We start from the raw sequence: 16,035 nt of genomic DNA, 5'->3' as shown, positions 1-16,035 counted from the left end.
TAAGTAAGTAAGTAAGTAATTTTTATTCATATAGCGCTTTTCTAGACCAGGGTCACAATGCGCTTAAACAATCAAAACAATATACAATAAAGTATATACTTTAAAGGTCGAGATAAAACTGATAACACAACAGGAGTTCCAGAAAATCAAGGAAAAGCCTGAACAAATGTAAAAACGTCTTAAGATGTTTCTTGAAGGAGTCAGTAGATCCATCAAGCGCAAAGAGAGAGGAAGATCGTTCCAAAGCTTAGGAGCAACATCCTGATCCAAAGAAATTATTTCATCTCAGATATTTAGTTGCTCGGTCTCCTTATATCAGTGTTGAGTGTACACTGACTTCTATTTTTTAAGTGACTTATTTATCATAAAATGCAATCTTTTGGTAGTTTTTGTTAGAAATACTCTGCTAGCTTCTACTAAGATTTACAGTAAGACCCCTTTTCTCAAGGGGTCTTGAGTTTATTGTGCACTCTCCATTAATGAAAGACAATTGTTTGTTCATATGACCACAGGGGGCAGTGGTGGTCGTGAGGCGCATGCGTCAACCACCTTTTGTCAGCCGAAGAAAACCAGATGCTTCTCTTCAGCTAAAGCTAATTGACATGTTTTACAATTCTCTGCTCTTTCCTTCGCCGACGAACCTTTGACAGTGATGGAGATAGTTTGGTAAGTTACACGTCTTTGTAACAATACTCACAATAGCGGTGTCATTTAAACATTAAAAGCAGTAAGTCAACTTCCCAGTGTCGAGTTTTGGCCACGCTTGTAAACAAACTACGTCAACATGGCGTTTGCTAACAACATGCAATACACGTGTTTTTAAATGTAAGTAACATGTGTTACACGTGTTGCACGCCTGCAGTTAACTGTGAGTCTGATGCAATTGAACGCAATACAAAAAAAGGCAACGAATATACACAAGCGTAATACTATGTAAAAATACAATGTTCATCTAAACAAGTCGTGATGTTTAAAACTGCTTCTTTTTCGTTTAGTAAATAGCATTTACAAGCAGCTTAAAAAGTAAAACAGTATGTTAAAATGTCATTTAATTTTTACATTTTATTGTTTTTAAACAAACTGTGTCCTTGGGATGCTTTTTAATCCACAGTTTTTTTCTGTCTGTAAATAAAGGGAGGACCCGCCAGTCCCAGACGGTCCCTTTTTCACCAGAGACATTTATGACAAGTGTTGTCTTGCTCCTTCAATACGAGAGTTGTGGGAATCTTTGCAGAGGTATGTGTCAGAAATATTGTTAACATGAGTACAACTACTGTGCGACTTTGAAACTGGAGGGCAAAAATAAAAGGCTTTAAAGTGTAAATTGTGTTTTGAGGGCTGCAAGTTAGTAGAGGAGTAAATAGACAATGTCATGTTTTATTACATAAAGAGACAAAAAATGCCTCCAAATCCTGTATGTTTGTTTTGTAAAGGTTTCCGTACAACCCTACAGTTCGTCTTTTATGATCAGGCTTAACTTTGAAATACTGATATTCATTATGTCTCATGAATTTAACTTGACAGAATAATGTAATCGTTTGATCATCTTGTGTAGATATTCATTTTAATTAGTTTAAATAATAATAAATGTGAGTTGTATCCTCATCCTTTTTCATCCTCAGTTCCTGTGTAAACTGCTAAGTCTAACTGTAAACAGTTTCCCGAGGGAGGGATAAAAAATTACTGAATCAATAAATCTATCTATCTCTCTCTTTATCTCTATCTCTCTATATATATTTATTTCTCTCTATCAAGGTCTTATATTTTGTTTGAACAAAAAGCTTAAATAATACATACAAATAACCAGAATGATACCAGATTTTTCAAATAACTTTTAAGGTTAATTTTTCTAGCCTGATGGGTAAGAATACTTAAAAGGGAAGCATTGTTTGCACCGCACCTCTATATTAAACTTGAAACCCTCTACAGCCCTGAAGAGAGCCCTGCTGTGCAAAACAAAGAAGGTTCTTTGTGCAAGAAAAAAAAGAAGAAAAAGAAAAAAAAGAAGTTAAAAGACGCTCCTAAAACTGATGAAAGCACTTTGAACGAGGAGTCGTTGTTGGAGAGCCATGACGGCGACGGACCTTCTTCAGACATGAAGGTCAATGCAGAAGAGGTGGACGTCTCATTTCCTGAACCCAGGGTGCCATACCCGTGTTTCTCCATCCTGTCCTCCAAAGAGCAGAGCGCCTATCTTCATTATTTACTTAATCACAAGAACAAAGTCCCACCTCAGGTTAGTTGCCTTACTTTGTGTCTGAGCTTTATTTGTGCTCACCGCCGCTCACATTTCAGAACTTGGTGGCCCGGGTCAACGACGAGGTCATGCATTTCACCAGGTATCTGCAGGACGTGGCTAAAGCATGTGCTGGAGACTACAACTTTATAACGCAAGGAGCAATGCAGTATTCAGAGGTACTCTTGTCTCTCGCCGTTGATATGTTGGGAAACAGACTCGACAAAAACACACGGTTGTTTATGTGTTTTTCTATTTGAAGGAGTTGTTCAGAAGCAGTTTGGAGTTTGTACAGACGCTGCCTCAGTTTTACCGAATCAACGAGATGACCAGTTTGACGGGAGGAACCTTCAACCCGGCTCTGACTCTCTCCTCAGAAAAACATTTACTCATCATGGTAAAAATGCTGACTCATCACGTTGACATCATCTTTACCTGTTTTTCTTCTCAAACTTTCCTCTGAAGTTTCTTAACAATGTGCTTTCTTTATTTCAACATCTGTTTCTGCAGGGCAAAGTGGATATTACAGACCACAAGATCGTGCCTGCTGACGCGCAGCTTGCATCGGATTATCCCAGTGTTTCATCAGAGAATCCTCCAGCTAAAAAAGCTAAAGACATGCACGCTGTAAGCAATTGTCTCGTTTTTTAAAATTATTCCTATAAAGAAAGTCTGAAAGATGTTTCACAGCTAGAAAATAATTCATGACCGCGGGTCTCTTGTAAATTTAATTTCAGCTCTTGCAGTTTTCCTAATAGTCACCAGAGGGTGTTGTTCAACACAAAACAAAAATGTGGTGTGTCTGATGCCACATCAAGAGCTAATGTCCATGCTTATTGTTGTCTCTTACTTCACTCCTCCTCAGGACATCAGCGGCGACGGCAACGCTGAGATGCTGTGCACTCGTTATGAGCCTCATGTTTGTCTCACGCGAGACGCCCTGGTCACACTTCTAGACAACCACAGTCCAGAGTTTGGAGAGAAATGGGAGCTGCCTGTTGTGGTTAAAATCCACCCAAGAACAGGTTTGTTATAATTTGAAGAGAACTCTCAGAAACATATTCTAATTTTAATTTCCTAACACAAACATTCTGTGCGTTCCGCTCTTCCTTCAGTTTTCTAAGACTGAAATTCAGTTTTATTACCGAAAACAAATTCATCTTCTGCTTAAACCTGTGTATCATATTAATGACTGTTCTTGTATTGTTGTGAAGCTAAAGGGCTAAAGAAAAATGGTGCTGCATATAAGTTGTGTTGAAAATAACTGCCCATCATTGTGAATCTGGATTTATTTATTTTTTGATCATTGTTTTTGTTATTGACCATTGAGTCCTGGTCAGGATTTGACATTTACTTTTTCAAATAACTTCCACAACTCTAATTAATATTTAGCTAAGTTGCAGCAATGAGTTCACTGAGAGGAGATTAAATGAAGAAAGAAGTGTAATGGAAAACAAGTCTGAAGTTTTAATTCTGAAAGTGAGTCTTTCAGTTGAGAAGGTGTTTCAATTCTCACCACACCAGCTACAAGTATATATAGTAGTATAGTAAGTATGTTAAATAGTTTAAATTCAACTTCGTAGTTTGCTTATTTAATTGTTTCTATAGTTCTTAGAAAAAAAGTTGTTTTCTTACCTACTAGTTAATTTATATGACTACCAGATTTTGAGAATGTCTCTTGTCTTATCAACCTTTTTGATTCTTTACCAAATGAGTAATTGTATTGTCTTTTTTTTCCATTTCATCTCATGTTTTTTTGTGATGAAATGAATGAGACAGTTACATGTTTCAGTTGAAGATGTTCGTTAACATCTTGTACTTGTGTAGTCCCGCTGAGTCGCCGCTTGGTGGCACTGTTTGACGAAGCTTGCCCTGCTTGTCCACAGGCAGCACTCAAAATAGGACCGTCTATGTAGACTCACCTTTGCCCAAAACTGAAGTCACGGTGAGAGAGAGGAGTCGTCTCTTCCATGAAGAGAGCCTGAAGCTGTCAATCAACAGAAACGGAAGCAAAAAAGTGTTCATCGTGATGACGGAATTGCCTCAGGACGAGAAGCTAAATGAGGTAAAAGCAAAAAGAAAATCCTTGTTCTAGTAAAAAATTGTGCCTTATATTGATGCTGTCTTTGCAGGATGTGGCTCAGAGAGACGTAGTAACCTTCGAGGGTGATGCTCTTGACTTCGATGTGGACCTCACAGAGTTGGAAACATTCGGAGAGGCGCCTCTTAAAACCTCCAAACCACAGAAACTTTCTCTGGATGTTTCTGTAGCGACTCCAAAGTCAACAAGTTTGATCTCAGCCCGAAGTCATCTCACTGATCGGAAGACCTCATTGAACACCCCGGATGGCCTGCCCAGGTCGTCTCTGAGTGGAGCTGCTGTAGAAAATCCAAAACCGTGTCTGACCTCTGACCCTGAAAGCACTGAGGAGCAAATGATCACTGGAGACTCAGAGGATGAAAGATTAGTCATTGATGACTCTTTGACTCGGTCTACAAAAGAAGCTAGTCAGCCCTCTGCTGCGCCCTCTGATCAGTCTGTGACGCCATCGTCGACCCCGGACAAGGTCACGAAAGCGGCAAGACAACGTAAGAGATCCAGAATCTCCGGAGACCAGCTGAGTCACATCTTGCAGATGCAGACCAACATGTTCAGCACTGATGCCTCAGAAACCTGCCCATCGTCACTGGAAACAACTTCAACCCCAAAATGTGTTGAACCCACTTTCCAGCCCTTCTCTCTGGTGAAGCCCTGTGTGACCTCCTTCCTTGAGAGATCCAAGAGCAAGAACTTCTCTGATGTGTCCACGGGTCTGACACACGGCGACAAAAAGGAGACCAAAAGTGAGTGGATTTCAAATTCTTGTTCTGTTGTTTCTTTGCCAACTAAATGTTTGGGTTCTCCTCGTGCAGGAATATTGTCTCAGGAGCTGCAGGCCGGTGCAGAAGATGAGCACGATTACTCTGCTCCTGAGAAGGGAAACCTGCTCTACAAACTCTACAGTCTGGAGGATCTGCTGCTGATGGTGCGCAGCTCTGTGTCGTTAACTAACACGAAGAAAGTCGGCAGCACCAACCAGGTACCGAACGACGTAGCGACACACCTCACTGCTGCCTTACACGTCAGCAAACTACTGAACAAATTTTAGTAGAAAGCCGGTCAGAAACTAAAGCTAAGATTAGAAAAAAAAACATGTCAAATTTTATTATAAAAAATTCAATTCTATCACAGTATTTCCTCCCTATATTGTGCTTCACTTTCCCCAGTCTTGCAGTTGTGTTTTTTGGGGTGGGGGGTTTTGCACCCATTATTGAAGATTTAAATATATTGTAGAAAGCTGCAGTCTGAAAACAGAAACGCTCATTGTAATTCAGGTTATTAATTTCATCAGTATATCCACTTTAACATAACCAATGATCACTAATTGCCCACCTTACAACAAAACTGTGACCTTAACTGATACCTTTCTATGCACTGCTCTATTTAGAGGCGGCTCATTGGTCATTACAGTACTGTATTTCAATTGGTCTATGTCAAAAGTGATGGACAGCTGTGATTGGTTGACTGCGCAGCAAAGCATTATGCTAGCTGTTCAGGTCCCTGTCATATAGAGGGTTGTTGAGAGGTATTGAGCCTCACATTCAATGTTGAGTTTGCAAGTTCAAATAAATGTTGTTTATTAAAAAGGTGAAAAAGTAAATGTTAACTGGTTTTCAGAATGGAAATGCTGCAATGAGGGAATTAGCAAATCAAAAAACGATCTCAAATGTGTAAATTCACATTTAGTTTAAACGCAACATTTAAGATAAATAATAATCTAATATCTACCAATTCAATTCATCTTTTTTTTAACTATTGTTTTTATTATTCACGCTTATTTGAAGAAAAACTGGTCAAATGAAAACGACACAAGGGAATCATTTTATACTTTGAAAAGGGCTTAATATTAAGAAAACATTAATACAGTTCATTATTAAGGAATAAAAAAGGTACAGTAAAAGTTAAATTTAAAGTATTAACTAAGAATTTTCAATTTTATTTATTAGTTACATTGTTAGGCAATACAATTTCATGTTTTTTTTTGTCTGGATTATTTATCAAATTATTTTCATTTATTTTAAGTTTGGAATCTTCCTATAATGGAATTCTAGAAATAATTCTTGCTATGCAAGTTCTCACCCTCAGAGACGTGAGCGCTGCCAAAACAAACGGGAAAGGTTCTAGTTTTAACTTGTAATGTTTGCGTTATCTTCTCCCACAGTCTGTGCCGGTGCACGTCCTGCCCAAGCTCGAGTACCAGCTGAGTTACGGCGTGGAGTGTCTGAGCCGGAGCGAGACCTGCCAGCTCTGGGCTGAAGCTGCGCTGCATTCCAGTACAGTTTCTTACGTAGGTGAGACTTTCAAGCGCCTTCCAAGCCTCAGCGTTGAACTCACACACTTTGACAACACAAGCAGCAGCTCCACTGTTTATTCTGCTGTAGAAAAGACAGGATTTTCTTCTCTGTTTCTGCCTCTGTGGTCACTGACTCCTCGCACACATGACTCAACGTTGACGTGGGCTTTGTTTACTTTGTTGTCATGACAACCAGACACACAATTACTTGCTGGGAATGACAGCGTAGGCAATTTGAGCTAAACACTGTTTTGTAACTTCTTAATATCAGTTGTTGACTCTTGTGTGTGTGTGTGTGTTTAATTAGCTGTGTGTGGATTTGATAGAGACTCCACACAGGGAAATGAAACCTGTCACACGTCATATTTAATAAGTATTTTGAGATTCAAAGAAAGGGCAGCATAAAAAAAAGTTTTGGCAGATTATGCAACACCAAAGTGACTTCCCTCATCATATGATGGATCATGTGGTTTTGTCTATTTGTGTGTTCGTGACCCTGATCTTGCCTGGCAGGAGAAACTGAAAGAATGTGTAGTTGAAGTGATTCCAGGTTTGAGTGAGCAGGAAGAAAAAGAACAACAACAATCACACACACTCGAGCTCGTGACGACACACAAATCCTCACACACTAACTCTACTGTGAGGAAAAAAAGTATTCCTGTCCATGTCATCATTGCAGTCGTCTTCTCTCCACGTGTCTGCAGCTCACATCGATGCACACACTTCCAGAGTGGCTCTGCTCCGGAAGATGCCCGACGACTGGAAGAAGAACATCTCCTGCGGGTTCAAGTGAGTTTTGGAACGAACCATATGATGAACTGATAAAACAGTCAAGTATTTTCATCATGCTTCGCATCACTATGTTTACATTGGATCACTGTTCACAGAAAGAAATGTACCAAGTAGAAGAAAAAAGAAACAAAATAATATCCCATCATTAACACTTTGAGAAGTGCTGCCCATCATACTGAATCAAACTATATTGTATTGTATAAATATTCATTCAATTTTCTCTCTCAACATACTTACTGGAGTAAAAGTAAGAAATTTAAGTGTGAAAAATACTGCGAAAGATACTGAGGTGGGGAATGAGGCACAATTTAAGGCTTACTTACTTACGTAAGTAATTTGTATTTATATAGCGCTTTTCCAGACCAGGGTCACAAAGCGCTTAAACAATCAAAACAACGCTCAATAAAATATATACTTTAAAGGTCAAGTTAACACTGAGAACAACAGAGGAGTTCCAGAAAATAAAGGAAAAGCCTGAACAAATAAAAATGTTTGTTGAAAGAGTCAGTAGACTCCATCAAGCGCAAAGAGAGAGGAAGATCGTTCCAAAGCTTAGGATTTCTCTCCTCTGGTCCTGAACTGTGTTCAGGAACCGTCAGTAGATTCTGATCTTCAGACCTCAGAGCCCGAGCTGGGGTGTAAGGCTGGATCAGATCACTGATGGAAGGTCTGACCATGAATAGATCTGAAAGTAAGAACCAGAATTTTAAAGTTGATCCTGAAAGAAACTGGCAGCCAGTGAAGAGTTTTAAGGATCGGAGAAATGTGAGTTCTTCTACTAGAGCATGTACATGTACGTACATGTGAGTTAAAAAAAATTCTTTATTTTGAAAAGGGAGTGACTGGCATTGGATGTTTAAAATTCAAAAAGCAAATCACAAATTTTCTCACATTTATAAGACAAACTTAGTTTGCACACAATTTAGTTTTAATTGATTGTAATGTTTACAATAATCATAATTCAAAATATGAGACGATGTAAAATAATCTGAAAAATGCTCATTTTTAAATTAAGTTAAATACCGCAGGGCAAGATTGTTACTGATAAAGGACCTATTTGAATTAGAAACAAAGGCTTAAAGATCACAGCGAAAATGAAGGTAAATGTGTTGAAGATGTGAAAACATCAGGACTCTGTTATCACAGTTCTTCCTGCCAAGATCTCAACTGTCCACATGCATCTTTTCACAGGGCGTCGAAGTCCTTGAACATTCTGCACCACCTTCTGAAAAAGCTCACTCGGTAAGTTGTGGACACACTGGATTAAGAAGACGGTGTTTTCTCTCAATGGTGTTAATCTGTTCCACCCACATGTGACAAGACTTTGCAGAGATGAATACTTGGGAAGGGCTGGGTTTGATTTATCCTGCAAACTTGTGTCACTGATCTTTACTCAGTCGGGCTCAGATCCCTCCAGCTCAACTGTGACGTTTGTTTGTGTTACACAATAGACACAATAGACGAGTCACATTCCAGTCACAGGAAGTGATGAGCCGCTCTAGTGGGCGTTTGATTTCTCAACCTCGGCTCCGTCCCCGCAGGTTAGAAGAAGGGAAGTACCTGGTGGCTCACAAGCCCGGCGAGCCCTTCGTGAGCATCCTGAAAGCAGTGGACGGGCGAGGAGTTCGAGGGGAGTACGACCTGCTGCAGAACCACAGAGGGGCGCCAACACCTCCGGCCAGCGGACTTGTTCCCTGGATCCCTGTGGACCCCGCTGTGGTCCTCCCCTTCCACCACACACACCAGCGTGTCCCGTGCACCTTCCCGCCACCAAAGGTCCGGCCCATAAGCAACACACACACACACACACACACACACACACACACACACACACGCTTAAGATTCCGTCACATCTGTCAGCACGTAACAAAAGCTCAGAAAAAAGCCTCGCAGCAGTTTTCTCCTCCGACAGGCTCAACCAGTGCCTAGTTGTTTGTCCAAAAGAAGGAAATCTGTGCAGCGGCTTATCAAGAGTTAAAGCTCGTGCACACATGGTTGTGAAACTGATTTGATGAATCTGTCCGTCAGTCATAGATGAGTAGCTGTCATATCATGAAGTGAAAGAAGACGATACTTAAAATTGTGTTTGTGATGAATAATAAATGGACAAACTACCTGTTTTTTTTAAAATCCTAAAATGTGTCTTAAGTTCCCTCAGTCCTCTCATAATGGTCCCTTTTTTCCATTACAGGCGGCTAAAGATGGAACAGTTCCGCCCGCTAACCTCAGAGCAAGGCAGCCTCAGAACAAGCCCGGTGGAGGAGGCAAGAATAAAAAGGCCCGAGCGGCCAGAAGAAACAAGTACATTCAAAAGCTGGTGAAAAAGTCTGTTTGACCCGGAAATATCAACAACAAAAAGAACACTTTTGGAAAATGTATTTTATTTATTATGTTTGTTTTTGCTCAGTCATTATGTTTGTATAAATAAAAAAAGTTGTTTTGTAGTAGTTGTGTTTGTGGCAAGTTTGGAGTTCCCTTTTAAAAGAAAAAAAAACGGAGTCCAGCTTTTTCTCTGGGTGGAGTCACCCGTGGGTGAGGAGTGTTCCAGCGAGGGGAGGTGAAAAAAAGGGAAGTCTCACTTGTTTTAAAGGTCCACACTTCTCCTCTCCTCCAGCACCGGGACTGTCGGCTCCTGCAACCTCGGTGAGTCTTTAAACTTCAAAATATTTACTTAAAAAGACTCGTAAAAGTACTAGTAACAGTGAACGTTTCCTGCCTCCGGATGTGTGTCCTGCATGTGTGTCTGATTTTTTTTTTTCAGGGTGTGTCTGTTGGAAGTGTGTCAAGAGAGTGATGAGATCACAAATGATTGTCAGAGATCCGTCAGCTTGAACTCAGCCTTCAGGGCTCGCGTGGATGAATTGAATTGTTCCAGAATTCAAGTTTGATTGTTTGACAGGAAACACACAAAAATGGCCCTGGTGTCGGAATTCCTGGGACAGCTGTCGCTCAACGTGGTACTGATGAACGATGTTGACTTCTGGTACAAATGAGTCAGATGAACTTAGACGTATATATTTCCTCATCTTAGGCCCAAGAGCCGAAGTACCCGACTGTTCTCCCGGCGGTGGACTTCGAGGCTGACCGGGAAGCTGCCAGGATCGAGACCGCCATCAAAACCAAAGGCAAGAAGAATATTTTCAGCCTTGACGAGCCGACGGTATTTGGAGGTCGGTGATTTTTGGCTTAAACCAACAGGCCGAGGCCGGGAAGCGGTCCAAGTGTGGGCCCGGCGGATGGAAAAGTTTAGCAGGCAACACTCTTTGTTCCTGACCCAGAAGTGCACAGCAGCCCATGTCTGTGTGGAAATGACTCTGACTCATTTTCACCAGATTCTGGCTTATCTTGGCTCTGCCCATTCCATGGAATGTCGGACTCAAGCATCCCGACTCATGCCTAAGCCAGAGTGAAGATGCAAATCTTCATCACCAGTTGTTTTGTTTTTTTACATAACAAGAGTTTGATCCATGAACTATTTCCCCAAAAATGTAACCCTTTAAGTTGTGCAGCGGTAACTTCGGTGGACAACCACGTGTCCTACCAAACACTGCCCCCTCTCGGTCAGCTGTTGTTAGTGCAAAAACAAAACGTTTAACTCAAAAGCAAGATGGCTGAAGGATTATATGAGAATAATATCTTGTCATTCATTATATAAAGGGAAAACTTTTGGGATCACATCAAGGAGAAAAGAAAGAAGTAGTTACAATTGCAGAGTGAAAAAACTGGGTATATTTTATAGTGCATTAATATGGTTAAACACTGTCCAAGTCATGGGTAAACATTTCAAAATGTTCATATAGTTTTATATATAGACATAGTAACCTTGAAATTAAATGATAAAATGTATAGAAGCCAGAGATGAGGTGAAAAAGCTTGATGGGGAAAGTGAAACTGCTGATTACATTTGTGATTGATTGACGGGTCAGAAGTGACAAGAGGAACCTTGAAAAGAAAGTGTTGTGACCGTGTGTTAACGTTGCAGGAGTGGACGAGCAGACCATCATCGATGTTCTCACCAAGGTCAACTACGCTCAGAGGAGAGAGATCGCCTTCGCGTATGAGCGGAGGACGAAGAAAGTACGTTTGGTGTCGAACAGGCGTTCAATGAGAACTCTTTTTAATCGTCTTTGTTATCCGGGTAGGACATGATCTCCGCCCTGAAGGGGGCGCTCTCCGGCTCCCTGGAGTCCGTGGTTCTGGGTCTGATGAAAAGCACAGCTCAGTTCGACGCCTCCGAGATCAGAGGATCCATCAAGGTGCTGGTGGTGAAGAGACAACACTGCCCTCTGCAGGACAGAAGGAGCTCAACGCTGGTGTGTTTCAGGGTCTGGGGACGGACGAGGAGACGCTGATCGAGATCCTGTGTTCACGCAGCAACGACGAGTTGATGGAGATCAAGAAGGTCTACAAAGAGTGTGAGTGACATCTGAGCTGCTATTCATCATCAGTCAGACTCAGAACTTTACACATTCATCTTTAGCACCTGAACGCACCATCACTGACTCCTTCTCTTGTCTGTGTGCAAATGTGTTTTATCTTTCTTTGAATTAATTAATTTATTCATTATCTGCTTTCTTGTATAGCCTTATGGGTTTTTTTAATTTCCTGTTTCTAACTCTCACATTATTCTTTTCTCCTGCTTCCTTTCTTTGTTTTTTCTACCCTTTTTTATTGATCTTAATTCCTGTTTTTATTACTTTTCCACCTGCAATTCTTTTTTTCTTCCCTTCTTTCCTTTTAGTCTTTCTCTGGTCTTTATTACATTGTTATTCATTTTCTTTTATTTCTCCTCTTCTTCATCCGTAGCTTTTTTCTATCCATGTTTTTCTCTTTTTCATTTTTTCTTTCTCTGACTTATTCTCTTTATCTTCACCTCTTTTTTTCTTATTTTCTCCTTACAGTATATGTGCCTCTAATTCTGTTTTCTCTTCTTCATTTCTTTCTTTCTTGGCGTCCTCATTCTCCTCAATTTCCCTGAATCTTTTTTTTTCTTTTCATCCTTAACATATTCATTTAATCTTCCTTTCATTTTCTGTCTCAGTTTCCCTTCTCTTTTCTTTCTTTCTCCCACATTCCATCTTTTTATCATAATCTTTCTTCCTCTCTCCTGTTTTTTATTCTCAGCCCATCTCATGTTTCCATCTATGTATCTCTTCCGTCTCATCTCTCTTTTCCAGTCGATAATCCAAGTGTTTTTTCCATCAGACTTGTTGTGTTCAAGTGTGTAATCTGTGTGCGGATCGATGTGTCGTTCCTCAGTGTTCAAGAAGGATCTGGAGAAAGATGTGGCCGGAGACACGTCGGGGAACTTTGCTAAGCTGCTGCTGGCTCTGGTGCAGGTGAGATCTTCTCCTCCGAGTGTGAAAGTGTACAGACTGACTCCAGGTGTTTGACAGACCAGGAGAGCAGAACCGACCTCTTTGGTGGACTATGAGAAGATCGATGAAGACGCCAGAGTGAGTTGACCTTTAAGTGGAAGCTCTTTTGATGGACGTCAGGTGACACCAGGATCTTCTCGCACTTAGAAACTCTACGATGCTGGAGTGAAGATCAAGGGGACAGACGTGGCCACCTGGATCTCCGTCATGTCTGAGAGGAGCGTCCCACATCTCCAGAAAGGTGAGGCTTCGTGAGGACAAGTGATTGTGAACATCTGATTGAAACTGTGCACGTCAGTGTTCCAGAGGTACAAGAGCTACAGCCCGTACGACATGCAGGAGAGCATCATGAAGGAGGTGAAGGGAGACCTGCAGAAGTCCTTCGTGGTTTTAGGTACTTGATCGTTGGCTCTGCTGCTCTCTCCTGAGATGTCTGACGACTGCTTTCTCTCCTTCAGTCCAGAGCTTTGAGAACAAACAGCTCTTCTTCGCCAACAAACTGCACGAAGCCATGAAGGTAAACTCCAGCGTGATCTTTAGGTTCCTTCGCTGAGCACTGATGTGTTCGCAGAGCAAAGGTGCCAAAGAGAAGGTGGTGACCAGGATCATCGTGTCCCGCTGCGAGGTGGACTTGAAGAAGGTCTGCGCCGAGTACAAGGAGAACTTCGGACAGTCCCTGCAGAAGACCATCCTGGTACGTCTGAGCTACTCTACTCTGGTTACTGTAGAGAGTGGCGGGTGGTTTTAAGAGAACCATTGAAGAACACCCTAAAACTAACTCCTGATCATCTTCGACTTCCTGGTAATCCACAAGTATTTGTTAAGAAGGATTTCAAAGTGAACGCGGGAGTGACTCGTCTTGTCTAAACAATGGATGAAGAAAGAGTTGTGCAAAGATGACTTGGTTACATACTGTAGTAACAAACCCAGACAGATGGTAACATGTTCAAAATGTCTGGACCGACCTTGACAGTGCAGACAGAAAGTGTGTGAGTCCACCAAGTGTTCTCAAGCGATGTGTACAGATGGAGCAGCGACAGTCAGTCGTGGTCAATGCTTTGGTTTTTTTAAACAAAATTAATTCACTTCAAGCAGAAGTTATGGTGTTATTGAGTAAAATCAATTAAAATAAGATAAAAAAAATATAACTGAAATTAACATAAATTCATTTAGGATAAGATTTTATTTATATTTATTTTCAAAATGTTACCAAAATGTTATGAACAAAGGTGTTAAATAAACAAAATATGTATGTATGATGTAAAAAAAAAAAACATCTAGTTTGCTACACTTTTGACTCACCCTTCATTTAGGCTCTTAAGCTCTATTTCCAAATATATATTTTAAAGCACGCTTTGCTTCTGTCACATGAGGTACTTATTTTTTTTTACAATAGTGATAGAAAATTTTATTACAAAGTAAGAAAGTAATTTTTGTAGAGTGCTGTAGACCAGGGTCACAAAGCGCTTAAACAATCAAAAACAATACACAATTGAAATATATACTTTAAAAGGTCAAAACGACATGGAGAAAAACACAGGATTCTCAGAGAATCAAGGAAGAGATTTCAGAATCAGAGAAATGTGAGTTCTTCTACTAGAGCGAGTCAGAATTCTCGCTGCAGAGTTCTGTATCAACTGCAGGCGGGACGGCTCTTCCTTGTTAAGACATGAAAACAAACTGTTGCAATAGTCCAGACGAGAAGAAACAAACACATGGATTACAAATATTGTCATCATTTGTTTCATTTTGTGTATCCGCAGGAACACACCAAGGGAGACTACCAGAAGGTTCTACTGGGCCTGTCTGGACCTGACACGAGCACGAGTGGTGAACAGATGAAACTGTTCTAGTTAAACAACATGCAGCTAAAAAAAACACACCGCTATGTTGACTCACTGGTAGTGACCATCTTCGTCCGCCAGGTGGCGCGATTGCTACGTGGAAGAAAAACATCTGCACAACTTCAGAAAATACTTGCTTTTCTTTAATGTTTAAAGCTGGAAAATGACAATCAATAAACGGTTATGATGCAAAATAGACTTCAATTGGCTAAAAATAAATGAAAATTGAATGTCGATTTCAGAAAAATGTCAACAACAAAATGAAATAATAAAAAGTTTAAAGAAAGAAAGCAACGGTGATCAGTATCTATATAAAGAAATCGGACCCACTTGGTGGTTCCGTGTGGATGATTTAATCATTAGTGTGTTTTTCCTCTGTTTGTTTGGCGCTAATATTTTAATTAAAAATGTTAATTTAACCCGCGGCGGGAAACATTTGCATACGAGCAAACATACACGTGTTTAGTTTGTGGTCTCTCAGGAAGAAACTCGCCATGTTGTCAACGCTTCCATTGAAGTTCTTTTTTAAAAATAAATAAATAATAATAATAAAAAACTCCGCCATAAGGCAGTGCACGCAGAGGATGGAGTCTCAATATTTCCTCTGGACTTTTAACAAGGCGCTGGATTTACGACGGTATTGACGAGGACATTAGCGCCGTGTGATGTTTACGGGCGGTGGGAAAATAAAAAAAAAATGGCGCAGAAAGTGAGTTTAAAACTACTTCCAGGAGCAGCAGATTTACGCGGGAATATGGTGACAGATTAATCTCCGCGCCATAAAGAGGAAAGTGCCGCCATATTTCCCTCCTTCTCTTCTCTCTCTTCCTCTTTTTTATTTTTTTTATTTTATAAGGATGTACAACATGCTGTTCCTCTCAAGGCCCGCCGGGACCCCCGGAGAGAACCCACGAGGGGGAGAAGAAGCTTCTTCGATTGAAACGTAGACAATTTACTGTCCCAAACGCCGGCACTTCATCATTCAGGAGGACTTTAACCCCATGAATGTCAAACAGCGAGCATGCTGGGTAAAAGGAGATGGACTACCCTGCATTAGCATAACAACCAGAGCCAAATGACAAGCGCCGGGGCGGCCGGAGAGGTGAAGAATAATGCCTCATAATCGCCCCAAATTTAAGAGGGGGATTTCACTTTCATAATTCAGGAGCTCGAAAGCTTGAGGTTTTCCAGTCGGACGCTGTTGGCGCCAATAATTACTGGTCGCCGCCGAACGTTTTCAGACTTTTATAGCCTCTGATATATATGGTCAGAAGACGCTTTTTGGAGTTTCTACTCGGGGATAAATTATGTTTTTTTTAAAGTAAAATTGCAGATAAAAAAGCAACGATTGCAATGATTCAACAAAATCCCATCACAAAATAATCTTTTAA

At 40.7% G+C, this 16,035-nt stretch overlaps 2 protein-coding genes across 3 annotated transcripts; both read left to right on the top strand.

Annotated features, from left to right (window-relative positions):
* The first annotated feature begins 564 nt into the window (after positions 1–564).
* Positions 565–9,849, top strand: ice2 (interactor of little elongator complex ELL subunit 2). 2 transcript variants are annotated; one of them, XM_087796877.1, is made up of 15 exons: positions 565–666; positions 1,135–1,236; positions 1,930–2,236; positions 2,296–2,415; positions 2,499–2,633; positions 2,747–2,863; positions 3,102–3,261; positions 4,123–4,301; positions 4,369–5,080; positions 5,150–5,316; positions 6,499–6,628; positions 7,335–7,419; positions 8,614–8,664; positions 8,964–9,198; positions 9,614–9,849. In XM_087796877.1, exons 1-15 carry the CDS (start codon positions 653–655, stop codon positions 9,755–9,757), a joined length of 2,658 nt encoding a protein of 885 aa, XP_087653003.1. In that variant the 5' UTR covers positions 565–652; the 3' UTR covers positions 9,758–9,849. The 2 variants fall into 2 exon arrangements, with proteins under 2 accessions (XP_087653003.1, XP_087653004.1); XM_087796878.1 differs by lacking the exon at positions 9,614–9,849 and having other exon boundaries at positions 6,499–6,624; positions 8,964–9,101.
* Positions 9,850–9,964: 115 nt separating this feature from the next.
* On the top strand, positions 9,965–14,925 carry LOC148073567 (annexin A2-A-like). The gene is made up of 13 exons (XM_087796879.1): positions 9,965–10,065; positions 10,322–10,379; positions 10,454–10,547; positions 11,405–11,499; positions 11,565–11,678; positions 11,747–11,837; positions 12,682–12,761; positions 12,819–12,878; positions 12,948–13,041; positions 13,099–13,194; positions 13,259–13,317; positions 13,372–13,494; positions 14,564–14,925. The coding sequence occupies exons 2-13, from the start codon at positions 10,335–10,337 to the stop codon at positions 14,651–14,653; spliced, it is 1,041 nt and encodes a 346-aa protein (XP_087653005.1). The 5' UTR covers positions 9,965–10,065; positions 10,322–10,334; the 3' UTR covers positions 14,654–14,925.
* Positions 14,926–16,035: the final 1,110 nt, after the last annotated feature.

The sequence above is a fragment of the Callionymus lyra genome, chromosome 8 (assembly GCF_982586985.1).
Source record: "Callionymus lyra chromosome 8, fCalLyr1.hap1.1, whole genome shotgun sequence".
Taxonomy (NCBI): Eukaryota; Metazoa; Chordata; class Actinopteri; order Syngnathiformes; family Callionymidae; genus Callionymus; species Callionymus lyra.
This window is presented reverse-complemented; position numbering and strand designations above follow the sequence as displayed.